This window comes from Oncorhynchus mykiss, chromosome 13 (genome assembly GCF_057628025.1).
Source record: "Oncorhynchus mykiss isolate SJ-2025 chromosome 13, ASM5762802v1, whole genome shotgun sequence".
NCBI lineage: Eukaryota > Metazoa > Chordata > Actinopteri > Salmoniformes > Salmonidae > Oncorhynchus > Oncorhynchus mykiss.
In genome coordinates this window covers 81,487,168-81,500,041 of record NC_143034.1, presented here as the reverse complement: position 1 = coordinate 81,500,041, position 12,874 = coordinate 81,487,168, and the positions used below count along the sequence as shown (strand labels likewise).

Here is a 12,874-nt window from a genome sequence, read left to right as displayed (position 1 = left end):
CTGATCCTGACTTACCTGCCGAACACAAATGTTTCATATGAGGTGACAGTATATAATGTTACCTTTAATTTGAGGGTATTTTCATATATATCTGTTTCACCATTTAGAAAAATAAAAGCACTTCATGTATCTAGTCCCCCTATTTGAAGAAGTCAAAAGTATTCTGACCAATTCACTGATAGCGTATTAAAGTAGTCAAAAATGTAGTATTTGGCCAACATCAAGCCTGTGACTCAAACTCGTTGAATGATTATTCAGTTTGTTTTGGTAGTGTTTTGGATAATGTTTTGCCCAAAATTGAAATGGTGGATGATGAATGGAGTACTTTCTTCATAAGTGAGTAGATAACATGTTTCTAAACACTACTAAATTAATCCTGATGATTCCACGATTAAGGAAAATCATGAATGAATCATGAATAATAATGAGTGAGAAAGTTACAGAGGCTAAAACTTTTGTCAGTCTGATTGATATGTGATAATGAACATAGAATATCCAGTTCATTAACTGGAACAACCCCAGCTTCCTGTGGTGAACGACTGCTGAGCAAGGTATTGGGCAACAGCTTTTATCCTGTGTGTGTGTGTGTGTGTGTGTGTGTGTGTGTGTGTGTCCAGTGTGTGTGTGTGTGTCCAGTGTGTGTGTGTGTGTTGTTGTCCATCATGTGTGTATGTGTGTCTGTGTGTGTGTTTGTTGTTGTGGAATAATCAGTATAGTTGTGTAACATAGATAAGATGTTTTATTTTCATTATATGCTTGTGAGTTACTTCTCATCAGAATGTATCTTGTTGTACTGTAGTGGTGGCCGGTTGCAGTTATCTGTTCTCTGTCCTGGGTTCAGTTACTTGGGCCGCAGAGAGGGGAGGGGTCAAGTTTGTCTTCATATGTAAACCTGTCTTTTAAACCATGTGAAGGGATGATTGAGGGGGAACCAATTATCTATTGGCTCCACAATGTCTGTGTGCCAGTCACTGTGTCTCTGTGATCTTGTCCAGGAGGGGTGTATTTGATATATGCCTGTTGATGAGGTTTTGTTTTATGGTCCTGAGAGCGAGATAAGAACATAGTTTAGGAGACAAAGCTGAACGATAATTTATAGCCAATGCTGTCTGGCTATGTGTGTCTTTGCTATAAAGGATCTCAGTTGCAATGTGTAAGCACTCTCAGAGAATTCATTTATAGACACTGAATTGATCTGAGAGTCACAGGGTTGTGATGGAGCTCATATAATTAAAGATGGACTTTATGATAACTCTGACTTGTGTGTGGTTTGCTCTCATGATTTGGTAAATACAGGACATTTCCACTACAGTGTCCAGTGTGTTCAGTCTGTGTTTGAGAGGACACACACACACACTGGACACACACACACACTGGACACAGACACAGTAACATATATCTTTGTCCAAGTGGTGGTAAGAATGTTTGTCTTAACTAGACTGATAAGTCAAACATGTCTGATATGAACATTGACATAAACCCTCTACATACTTGAGTTTCTCCAGTTTACAGTGTGGATCCTCCAGTCCAGCAGAGAGCAGCTTCACTCCTGAATCCTTCAGGTCATTGTTACTCAGGTCCAGCTCTATCAGGTGTGAAGGGTTTGACTTCAGAGCTGAGACCAGAGGAGCACAGCCTTCCTCTGTGGCTAGACAGCCTGACAGCCTGCAAAGAGTCAAATCATTTTAAAATCACACTGATATTCTTTGGTGGTGAAAATAGTGGCAGTATATTTTTTCAACATATTCAGATATATCAGTGACCTGAAACCTTCCATATCTATTAATAAAATAGTGTATCATCATAAAAAATGACAAATTATCAAAGTATTGCCTGCAGATAGAAACATGTATAGTACAAATATTATAGTAGACTGACCAGACCAGTTTAAAAAGCAGTATCAGTCAGAAGACAGACAGTGAGGTATCAGATTTAGATTGTATTGAGTATTCAGTCCACACCATATCTATTTAGACAGTGAGGAATCAGATTTAGATTGTATTGAGTATACAGTCCACACCATATCTATTTAGACAGTGAGGAATCAGATTTAGATTGTATTGAGTATACAGTCCACACTATATCTATTTAGACAGAGAGGTATCAGATTTAGATTGTATTGAGTATACAGTCCACACCATATCTATTTAGACAGTGAGGTATCAGATTTAGATTATATTGAGTATACAGTCCACACTATATCTATTTAGACAGAGAGGTATCAGATTTAGATTGTATTGAGTATACAGTCCACACCATATCTATTTAGACAGTGAGGTATCAGATTTAGATTATATTGAGTATACAGTCCACACCATATCTGTTTAGACAGTGAGGTATCAGATTTAGATTGTATTGAGTATACAGTCCACACCATATCTGTTTAGACAGTGAGGTATCAGATTTAGATTGTATTGAGTATACAGTCCACACCATATCTATTTAGACAGTGAGGTATCAGATTTAGATTGTATTGAGTATACAGTCCACACCATATCTATTTAGACAGTGAAGCTAACATTTTAAATGTGGCTCTATTCTCCAACATTTTGGATTTGAGGTCAAATGTTTCATATGAGGTGACAGTTTATAATGTCAACTTTAATTTGAGGGTATTTTTAGACACATGTGTTTCACTATTAAAAATGAAAACAATTTATGTTTCCAGTCTCCCCATTAGAAGAAGTCTTAAGTATTCTGAACAATTCACTCATAGTGTATTAAAATAGTCAAAAATTGTGTTTTTTGTCGTAAACTCGTTGGTTGCATTTGCAGTTTGTTTTGGTTGTGTTTTGCCCAATAATAAAATGGTGGATGATGAGTGGAGTACTTTTCTGTCTAAGAGAGTAGATAACATGTTTCTAAACAATAATAAATTCATCCTGATGATGCCATGATTAAGAAAAATCATGAAAGAATCATGAATAATAATGAGTGAGAAAGTTACAGAGGTTACAACAAAGCATGCTAACCTCTCACCATTACCAATAACAGAGGCAACAACAAAACATGTTAACCTCTCACCATTACCAATAACAGAGGCAACAACAAAACATGTTAACCTCTCACCATTACCAATAACAGAGGCTACAACAAAACATGCTAACCTCTCACCATTACCAATAACAGAGGCTACAACAAAACATGCTAACCTCTCACCATTACCAATAACAGAGGCTACAACAAAACATGCTAACCTCTCACCATTACCAATAACAGAGGCTACAACAAAACATACTAACCTCTCACCATTACCAATAACAGAGGCTACAACAAAACATGCTAACCTCTCACCATTACCAATTACAGAGGGAGTCTGATCTTTGTGCCTCTGTAACTTTCTCATTCATATTCATTCACGATTCATTCCTGATTATTCATCATCATAGTAGCATCCACATGAATGTAGAAGTGTTCAGAAACATCTTCTATTCTTACTGACAATACAAGTGAAGTGACTCCAACATGATAGGACATCATTCACCATTCAGTTTCTATTAGGAAAACATCTAAAACACAACCAAGACAAACTGAAAATACATTCAACAAGTTAGTAGAATCACAAGCTTGATGTAATCACTGGAGGCATGGAATATGGGACCAAATACTAAACTTATGACTACTTTAATACACTATAAGTGAATATAACCGAATAATTACGACTTTTCAAATGGGAGAACTACATACATAAAGTGCTTTCATATCTGATATTACGGACCTCAGAGTCTCCAGTTTACAGTGGGGATTCCCCAGTCCAGCAGAGAGCAGCTTCACTCCTGAATCCTTCAGGTCATTGTTACTCAGATCCAGCTCTCTCAGGTGTGAGGGGTTTGACTCCAGAGCTGAGACCAGAGAAGCACAGCCTTCCTCTGTGACTCCACAGCCTGACAGACTGACAAAGAGATCATCATGACTTCACAAACACGCTGTTAATTTAACACCAGAAGTGTAGAAGGACAATGGTAGATGCATTTATTTAATTCTCTGAAACATCACATCGATTCATCTTCTGTCTCCTAGAATTGTATGGTCATATTGTTATACTAATGTGAAAATCAATGAATTTATTCAATATGTTTTAATAATATATTATATACATATGATATCACATATTTTTCTCTAAACTGAATATTTCTTCCTGATGATTAGTTCTTAAAAGTCATTTTATGTACTCACAGAACAGCTCTGGAGGCTTTGACCACTGGCAGCAGCCTCAGAAGACCTTCCTCTGATCTGGAGTATTTCTTCAGGTCAAACACATTCAGCTCCTTTTCTGAAGTCAGCAACACAAAGACCAGAGCTGACCACTGTGCAGGTGACAGGTTGTCTTCTGAGAGACTTCCTGATCTCAGGTATCTTTGGATCTCCTCCACTAGAGAATGGTCATTCAGTTCATTCAGACAGTGGAACAGATTGATGCTACTCTCTGGAGAGGGATTCTCCCTGATCTTCTCCTTGATGTACTTGACTGTTTCTTCATGGCTCTGTGAGCTGCTTCTTGTCTTTATCAGTAGACCTCGTAAGTGCTTCTGATTGGACTCCAGTGAGAGGCCCAGAATGAAGCGGAGGAAAAGGTCCAGGTTTCCCGTCTCACTTTGTAAGGCTTTATCCACAGCACTCTTGTAAAAAGTAACTTTAGAATTGTCTTTTGTTTGCAGTTTTTCAATTACATTCTCATTGTTGTTGATGAATGAGAGGAACACATATACAGCAGCCAGAAACTCCTGAATGCTCAGATGCACGAAGCAGTACACCGTATCCTGGTACAGCCCACATTCCTCTTTAAAGAGCTGTGTGCACAATCCTGAGTACACTGAGGCTTCATTGACATCAATGCCAGCCTCTTTCAGGTCTTCTTCATAGAAAATCAGATTGCCCTTCACAAGCTGTTGAAAAGCCAGTTTTCCCAGTGACAGAATGCTCTCTTTATCCCAGTGTGGACCTGTCTCTTCTTTCCCAAGATACTTTTCATTCTTCTGTTTGGTATGAAACTCCACAAGGTGTGTGTACATCTCAGTCAGAGTCTTGGGCATCTCTTCTCTCTTATGTTTCAACATGTGCTCAAGGACTGTTGCAGAAATCCAACAGAAGACTGGAATGTGGCACATGATGTGGAGGCTCCTTGATGTCTTTATGTGTGAGATGATTCTGCTGGCCAGGTCCTCATCACTGAATCTCTTCCTGAAGTACTCCTCCTTCTGCGGGTCATTGAACCCTCGTACCTCTGTCACCTGGTCAACACACCATGAAGGGATTTTATTGGCTGCTGCAGGTCGGGTAGTTATCCAGAGGAGAGCAGAGGGAAGCAGATTTCCCCTTATGAGATTTGTCAGCAGAACATCCACTGAGGTTGACTCTGTGACGTCCCAACAGATCTTGTTCTTCTGGAAGTCTAGGGGCAGTCGGCACTCATCCAGACCATCAAATATGAACAGAACTTTGTACTTGTCGTAGTTGGAGATTCTTGATTGTTTGGTTTCCATTGAGAAGTGATTGAGAAGTTCAATGAAAGTGTATTTGTCCTCTTTTTTCAAATTCAGCTCCCGGAAAGGAAATGAAAATACAAATTGGACATCATGATTTGCTTTTCCTTCAGCCCAGTCCAGAATGAACTTCTGCACAGAGACTGTTTTTCCAATGCCAGCGACTCCCTTTGTCAGCACAGTTCTGATAGGTTTGTCTTGTCCAGTTAAGGGTTTGAAGATGTCTTTACATTTGATTGCAGTCTCTGGTCTTGCTTGTTTCCTGGTTGTTGTCTCAATCTGTCTCAGCTCATGTTCATTATTGACCTCTCCTGTTCCACCCTCTGTGATGTAGAGCTCTGTGTAGATCCTGTTGAGAAGTGTTGGGTTTCCTTGTTTAGCGATCCCCTCAAATACACATTGAAACTTCTTCTTTAGATTAGATTTGAGTTCACGTTGGCAAATCTCAGCAAGCTCATCTGAATCTAGAAATAACACAGAGGATATTAGTATTACTGTCTGTTTTAATACCTACAGTATTGAAGGACTGTTATAAAGTTTTAAATTCTAATAATTTATTATCTTAACTGACTGTATAAATGTGTAAATGTTTTCATAATGCATTACAGACTGGTGTGACTGATTATATTATTATTGGTATTATTGATGGTATAATTTATGTTGTCTCTCTCTCTCTCTAAATAATCACCACAACACATCCCTGCTGCTACTCGATGAGGTCACTATGTGTTGTGTTAAGGCTGCTACAATATCATTGAGTTACACAGCTACTTTAGCTGTACTTTAGCTACAGCTTTTAAATGTTATAACACAGCATTCATCATGAGGCAGACAGATCTTACATTTCTCCAGTGTGTCAGCAAGCTCCTTCTGGTTCATTTTCCTCAGGATGTGCAGTGTGATCTTCAGAGCCCCCTCTCTGGCACTGCTCTCCTGCTTCTCATCTTCAGCATCCACCACTTCCTTATCCTGCTTCTGACTCTCAAAGCCTTCTGGGAGTTCTGGACTAAGAATCCTCTTGAACATCTTCAGCTCGTTCTTCACAAATGTCATAATTTTCTCTTCAAGCAACTGAAATAAATCAAGTAAATAAGTTAAACAAGAGAAGAAATTATTTCTCATCAACACATTAATGAATGATTGACAGATCAACTTTACTTGAGGTAAACTAAAACACATGTACATAACAGGACCACATACACTGAATATGGAGGCCAGGTCTGTTTGATGACTCTGGGAAGACTGACCACTGAGAATCTCTGACTCTGATCTCTCCTGTTGGTTTCTGTGGACAGAACATGAGATTATATCTCCTCATCCAGGGAGTACACACGCACACAAACACACACACACACACACACACATAGGGAGGAAATGTTGTGATTGTTTAATTTTGTTTTAGGACTATGAAAATGGACAAAAGGATTAGCCTATGGATTATGAAAACAACAACAATAAATGGGAAAATGGGAGAGGAGAAATGACTAGAGACAGTGTTGTTTAACTCACTGACCATGACCCATGAGTTCTTCTTACCTTTGTTCAGTAGAAAAATCTCCCTCTCTAAAGGATATAGGATAGCCCATAGACCAGTTACTCTTCATGGACACACAGCTGGGAACAGGGGAGGCTGGTCTCTCCTGCTTGATTGGACTTCAACACAACAGAGACAAACATTACATCTCTCATCTACTCTGAGCTCAGATGGGGAAACATAAGAGTTTCATTCCAAAAAGCTATATATCACTTTTCAGAAATATTCATAAATTAGCTTTTATTGTTTAAAGAGTTATGTTTATGTTAAGTTATGTTTTTTTGCTAAATGAGATGACACGTGGGTACCTGCTTCTATAAACCAATGAGGAGATGGCACGTGGGTACCTGCTTCTATAAACCAATGAGGAGATGGCACGTGGGTACCTGCTTCTATAAACCAATGAGGAGATGGCACGTGGGTACCTGCTTCTATAAACCAATGAGGAGATGACACGTGGGTACCTTTTTCTATAAACCAATGAGGAGATGGCACGTGGGTACCTTTTTCTATAAACCAATGAGGAGATGGCACATGGGTACCTTTTTCTATAAACCAATGAGGAGATGGCACGTGGGTACCTGCTTCTATAAACCAATGAGGAGATGGCACGTGGGTACCTGCTTCTATAAACCAATGAGGAGATGGCACGTGGGTACCTGCTTCTATAAACCAATGAGGAGATGGCACGTGGGTACCTGCTTCTATAAACCAATGAGGAGATGGCACGTGGGTACCTGCTTCTATAAACCAATGAGGAGATGGCACGTGGGTACCTGCGTCTATAAACCAATGAGGAGATGGCACGTGGGTACCTGCGTCTATAAACCAATGAGGAGATGGCACGTGGGTACCTGCTTCTATAAACCAATGAGGAGATGGCACGTGGGTACCTGCTTCTATAAACCAATGAGGAGATGGCACGTGGGTACCTGCGTCTATAAACCAATGAGGAGATGGCACGTGGGTACCTGCTTCTATAAACCAATGAGGAGATGCCACGTGGGTACCTGCTTCTATAAACCAATGAGGAGATGCAGCGCGAACTGCGTCACAAACAGAACTGACTTCTAGACGCTCGTTGCAGCATTGTTTTGTTGGCGCGCGTGTGCAGTGTTGCATTTTTAATAACGATTCCGATGTCTACGAACGAACATTTCGAGGCATATCAAATTACCCAGCAGCCATTTAGAAACAACAAGTCATCAAAAAAAGTGTTGTTTCTTAATTTAAAAAATGTCTTCTGGCTGTTTAAATTGGCCACGTCTTGAAAAAGAGGACAGGGACATACGTTTTAGTTAGGTGGTATACCTTTTTCTGAAAACAAATATGGTTAACCATGACCAGAAAAGGTTTAAGGTTTAGCACTGTGGGTCACCACAACGTCACCACAACGTGTATCCAGGCGAACAGTGATCAGGCTCACCAAGTAGCTGTAACCCTGTTGATAATAAGTAACCTGACGTCAGCGTGGGCAGGTGTCATTGATACAATAGTGAAGCTGCCATTGTGACGCAGAACAATGAGCTGGGAATAGAACGTTCAGAAGGTGAGTTGATTCCACGGAGCTCAATAGAACTAATAGGAGCTGGCAGGGAGAAGAATGACCTAAAATAAGGCCTGTTTTTTAGCGATTACTATCTAACATAACGTAATATTATGAAACTGGGCTCCATGGCGGATGCAATGAACTAGTTATCAGAAAAAAAACGTTGTTGTAAATGTCATGTTTCCAGCCTACTTGAGGCGCACTGAAAATAATATTCAAAAGTTTGGTCCTTGGACACAGAGGGGTTAAACACTAAAGTTACCGACCATCTAGTGAAGAGAGGAGGGGTTAAACACTAAAGTTACCGGCCATCTAGTGAAGAGAGGAGGGGTTAAACACTAAAGTTACCGTCCATCTAGTGAAGAGAAGAGGGGTTAAACACTAAAGTTACCATCCATCTAGTGAAGAGAGGAGGGGTTAAACACTAAAGTTACCGTCCATCTAGTGAAGAGAGGAGGGGTTAAACACTAAAGTTACCATCCATCTAGTGAAGAGAGGAGGGGTAAAGAACGGAGCAGAAGAGACATGTTTGTTGTTTGCTGTAACTAATGGTCAACGTTGTATTGTAATGTATGTATTGTAATGCCAGAGTTGACGTGGGCCATCGTTCAAAAAAAGAGATGCCTCCCTGACCACCAGTGTGTTTGGATATAATGAAGATCAATTCAGTGAAGAAGAACCTCTAGAGTTCTGACCAAAGAGCCCTATAAAGGGTTAAATATATACTGTATACTAAGACAGGCTAACCTCCTATAAAGGGTTAAATATATACTGTATACTCAGACAGGCTAACCTCCTATAAAGGGTTCTATATATATTCTATATATTCTGTATACTCAGACACTTCCTAACCTCCTATAAAGGGTTCTATATATACTGTATACTCAGACAGGCTAACCTCCTATAAAGGGTTAAATATATACTGTATATATACTGTATACTCAGACAGGCTAATCTCCTATAAAGGGTCAAATATATACTGTATACTCAGACAGGTTAACCTCCTATAAAGGATTCTATATATATTCTATATATACTGTATACTCAGACACTTCCTAACCTCCTATAAAGGGTTCTATATATATTCTACTGTATACTCAGACACTTCCTAACCTCCTATAAAGGGTTAAATATATACTGTATACTCAGACAGGTTAACCTCCTATAAAGGGTTCTATATATATTCTATATATACTGTATACTCAGACACTTCCTAACCTCCTATAAAGGGTTCTATATATATTCTATATATACTGTATACTCAGACACTTCCTAACCTCCTATAAAGGGTTCTATATATATTCTATATATACTGTATACTCAGACACTTCCTAACCTCCTATAAAGAGTTCTATATATATTCTATATATACTGTATACTCAGACACTTCCTAACCTCCTATAAAGGGTTCTATATATATTCTATATATACTGTATACTCAGACACTTCCTAACCTCCTATAAAGGGTTCTATGTATATTCTATATATACTGTATACTCAGACAGGCTAACCTCTGTCGTGGAAATTTCCTCTATTTACCAAATCATGGGAGCAAACCACACACACAAGTCAGAGTTAGTTATCAAAGTCCATCTTTAATTATCTGAGCTCTATCACAACCCTGTGACTCTCAGATTGATTCAGTGTCTCCCAGTGAATCCTCTGAGAGCCCCTTCCACATTGTAACTGAGGTCCTTTATAGTAAAGACACACACACAGGATAAGACAGCATAGACACAATTCATCGTTCAGCTTTGTCTCCTTTCCCAAACCCCAGAACCATAAACCAATCCTCCAAATCAACAGGCATATATCAAATTGTCATTTAGATACAACCCACTCAAAATACAAACTCCTGGACAAACTCACGGAGAGGAGGGTGAGACTATAGGTTAAGATAGAAACAACATGAGAGGGAGCATAGAATGATTCCAGACACTGCAACCTTCCTTTCCCCACTATGGGGAAGGTAGAGAGTGAAAGATATGTTTACACATGATGACACTTTGACCTCTCCCCTCTCAGCGGCCATGCAACTTAGTCTTGACATAGAACAGATACTGCAACCCTGCCCACAGTATTATACAAAAATACCATTCTGATGAGAATTAACTTACACACATTTGATAAATATAAAACATCTTACATATGTTACCAACAAATTCTGAATCTTCCCTAACACCTCATGTAAAGGGTTCTATATATATTCTATATATACTGTATACTCAGACACTTCCTAACCTCCTATAAAGGGATCTATATATATTCTCTATATACTGTATACTCAGACAGACTAACCTCCTGTAAAGGGTTCCATATATATTCTATATATACTGTATACACAGACACTTCCTAACCTCCTATAAAGGGTTCTATATAGAACTTTAGTGGTTCTGTATATGTAGGAAGATCCCTTTTTGGTTTCAACAGGAGTGAAGAGTGTGTTGATATAACGGATATATTGTCAGAATTCAGCTTGTAACAATGATCAGAATAAAAACTATAAAGTTATGCCTGCCAACATATTAGATAATAATCAAGAGGCTAAATGATTGTGTCATGCTAACATTTTATAGAGGTGTGTGCGTGTGCGTGTGTGTGTGTGTGTGTGTGTGTGTGCTGGTGAGACAACCACATATCACAGTCTAATATACAGGATACAAACATTCCATTCCAGCTATATAGCGTTTTGCAAAACAAAAATTCATACACAAAAAACTATTAATTAAAATCTTAGAACAACAATATTTTCCAGACAAGGTTCCCCTGAGCAACACTGTCTGATAAATAACAAATGTGTAAAAATGGTGGAAACACATTTTAGAAACAAACAACATTGTAATCTCACCTCTTAGTTTTGGTGTCATGCTCCCCAGAGAGTCTCATTTTAGAGGCAGGGCCCCCCTCCTCTCTCTCCCCAGAGAGACTCATTTTAGAGGCAGGGCCCCCCTCCTCTCTCTCCCCAGAGAGGCTCATTTTAGAGGCAGGGCCCCCCTCCTTTCTCGCTCCAGAGAGACTCATTTTAGAGCACTGACCCCTAAACAGAGATCCAACATGTTGGTTGTGGTTAACACAGTGACAACTAAACAGAGATCCAACATGTTGGTTGTGGTTAACACAGTGACAACTAAACAGAGATCCAACATGTTGGTTGTGGTTAACACAGTGACAACTAAACAGAGATCCAACATGTTGGTTGTGGTTAACACAGTGACAACTAAACAGAGATCCAACATGTTGGTTGTGATTAACACAGTAATTATTGAAGGTCAGATGTTCTCTTTTATTCATTATCTCTTAGAAATAAAACATTTACTAACAGACACATCCAAACAGTCAGGTGATTTAATGCATCACATGAATATGTAGTCGTGATTTATAATTTTCACCTTTTGTCCATAATAATAATAATATAATAATAATAATAACAATATAATATATAATAATATGAATAATAATGTCTCACTTTCTCTTTTAATAATTTCTCTCATTCTAGTGTGTTGCTTTGTTCAACAGGTATGATATTATGAAGCTGTTACTGAATTCAGTTCATAATATTAATGTTAAGAAAAGTCTGTTCAGTGGTTTCATACCAAATTACACAGGAAGCAGGAGCTCATTGGAATTTAGAAAACAACAAATGTTCTGATATTCTGAAAGAAGATTTAGAACTATGATACATTAACATTTTTACAAATTATAAAATAACCACTATATAAGAATCGTATAATACGATATGTGAACAATATGTTTTTGAATGTGACTTGCCTACGCCCAGTTAGCGCCATTTTGTATGATTGAACTGTCACGTAGCTGTCCCAGGTGAAATGGACTGTTAGATCTGAGTGTTTTACTGTCATTCACTATACTAACATTACACCAGACATTTAATGTCTCTTCACACTTTACAATAATCCCTGGGAAGAGTCTTACCTTGTAGCCTGAATTCACAACCAGAACATGTCAAGTCATTGAGATATTTTCCGTTGTGCTGAGAGAGCACCTTCCTGATGACAAGTGTCTCTGTATCTATGTTCTAGGTACAGTTGATCTTTGGATGTAATAATATCTGGTCAAAGTCTAGTGACACAACACCATAGTATATCATAACCATAACAGCAGTTTAACCTTTGGCCAGTAAAGGCCATGGCATATTATAACATGTAGAATCATTATGATGATCCAGCTTCATATTATAACATGTAGAATCACTATGATGGATCCAGGTTCAACATTTCTCTGACTTTGAAGTATACAATGGGGTCCAACATTATTGACACCCTCAAACCAACTTTTGGTTAGTTTCCT

At 38.7% G+C, this 12,874-nt stretch overlaps 1 protein-coding gene across 2 annotated transcripts in view; it reads right to left on the bottom strand.

Moving 5' to 3' along the window:
- LOC118937839 (NLR family CARD domain-containing protein 3-like) overlaps window positions 1-12,874 on the bottom strand; it is a 71,391-nt gene that overhangs the window by 3,216 nt on the left and 55,301 nt on the right. Inside the window, exons 1-8 of one of the 2 annotated variants that reach the window (XM_090197859.1) lie at window positions 12,500-12,630; window positions 11,415-11,603; window positions 7,020-7,136; window positions 6,684-6,768; window positions 6,326-6,554; window positions 4,177-5,947; window positions 3,719-3,892; window positions 1,469-1,665 (exon numbers count right to left, since the gene is read on the bottom strand). In XM_090197859.1, coding sequence (XP_090053985.1) covers window positions 1,469-1,665; window positions 3,719-3,892; window positions 4,177-5,947; window positions 6,326-6,554; window positions 6,684-6,768; window positions 7,020-7,136; window positions 11,415-11,587 — 2,746 coding nt within the window. In that variant the 5' untranslated portion in view covers window positions 11,588-11,603; window positions 12,500-12,630. Of the gene's footprint in view, window positions 1-1,468; window positions 1,666-3,554; window positions 3,893-4,176; window positions 5,948-6,325; window positions 6,555-6,683; window positions 6,769-7,019; window positions 7,137-11,414; window positions 11,604-12,499; window positions 12,631-12,874 lie in introns of those variants that run through there. The other variant, XM_090197858.1, reaches the window with a different exon arrangement.